Source organism: Zeus faber (assembly GCF_960531495.2).
Source record: "Zeus faber genome assembly, chromosome: 4".
NCBI classification, from domain to species: Eukaryota; Metazoa; Chordata; class Actinopteri; order Zeiformes; family Zeidae; genus Zeus; species Zeus faber.
This window is the reverse complement of record NC_137191.1, coordinates 26,593,843-26,595,037: the sequence shown is the minus strand read 5'-3', so window position 1 is coordinate 26,595,037 and position 1,195 is coordinate 26,593,843. Positions and strand designations below refer to the sequence as shown.

The window sequence follows — 1,195 nt, the reverse complement described above, 5'->3', positions numbered from 1 at the left end:
TGCACCCCGTTCACTTGTTATTCCAGCAGATTGAAGGCATTAAAAACTTGAGACAGGGGAAGAAGTAAGCCAGGGAGAGAGAGGGAGAGAGAGGGAGGGAGAGAGAGAGAGAGAGAGAGGGAGGGCTGAACACGTAGGGACAAAGTGACTAAGTCAGGAGAAAAAGGGGAAGTCTCCGGGAAAAAAAAAAAGTGATAGAGGGAGGGTGGAGAGGAGAGGAAAAAGCAGAGATTACATGTGGCCGCCGGAGGTAGAGACCGAGTAAATGGAGCGCGACAGAATAGCCGGTAAGTTTTTGCCACATTTCTTTCTTGCTTTCTACAAACTTCTGACGAGAGTTTAACCACTGAGAGAGCTGTCGGGTCGTATCACCTTTGTAAACGTGGAAAGGGAAGAAGTCTGGAGAAGGGGTGGCCAGTGCCAAACATCCTGGACTTCGCTGGCTTTGCTGTGGGTCCACGGGGGAAAGTTGTGTGTGGGGGGGGGGGGACTGACCTCTGAGGGTCTGTCCGTCTGAGTTTCTCTCTCTCTCTCTCTCTCTCTCTCTCTCTCGTGCTTTTCTGTCCCTCCCTGCCTCCTCTCCATCCGTCCAACTCGGATTAATTGGCGCTAACGTCCTAAAAAACGTTTCTCTTCCGAGGCCCGCTGACTTGACTTTTGGCTCGGTTGGAGGCTGGTGGATGCTTTTAAAACAAACAAACGGACAAAAAAAATCGACTGTGTCTTCCTCCTTTGAAGTGTAGCCCGAAAGGCGGAGCAAAAATGACACAAACACATTTCATGAACTGTCAGAATGAGGAAGCTCAATCTTCCACGGCAGAGGGTGTTGGGGGTGGGGGGGGTTGGTGAGCGCCTCCGTGGTCGGGACTCCCAACTCCCGATTCGGGACTGACCCAGATTGGTGGCGTGGTTGATCCTTGGAAAGCATGGAGGAAATCCTCCCGTCATTGCTATCACAAGTCGGTACGGCGCTATCACACGTGGGTTGCCAGGGCAGCGTTGGCCCAGATTAAAGCTGCAAATGACGGAGAAGAAGGCTCACGGTGCTCAAAATGATCGGAGGCAGTCACAGCTAATATGATTTGTTCTTCGTGGACAAAACGGATCCATTTGAGGAACATTTTGCCAGATGAGCACGTTGTGTGTGTGTGTGTGTGTGTGTGTGTGTGTGTGTGTGTGTGATTGCCGACATCTG

General features: G+C 51.4%; 1 protein-coding gene across 1 annotated transcript in view; it reads left to right on the top strand.

Moving 5' to 3' along the window:
- Positions 1–204: 204 nt before the first annotated feature.
- septin9b (septin 9b) overlaps positions 205–1,195 on the top strand; it is a 69,050-nt gene continuing 68,059 nt past the window's right edge. Inside the window, exon 1 of the mRNA XM_079999149.1 lies at positions 205–287. Within this exon, the coding sequence (XP_079855275.1) occupies positions 266–287 (22 nt within the window). The 5' untranslated portion in view covers positions 205–265. The remainder of the gene's footprint in view (positions 288–1,195) is intronic.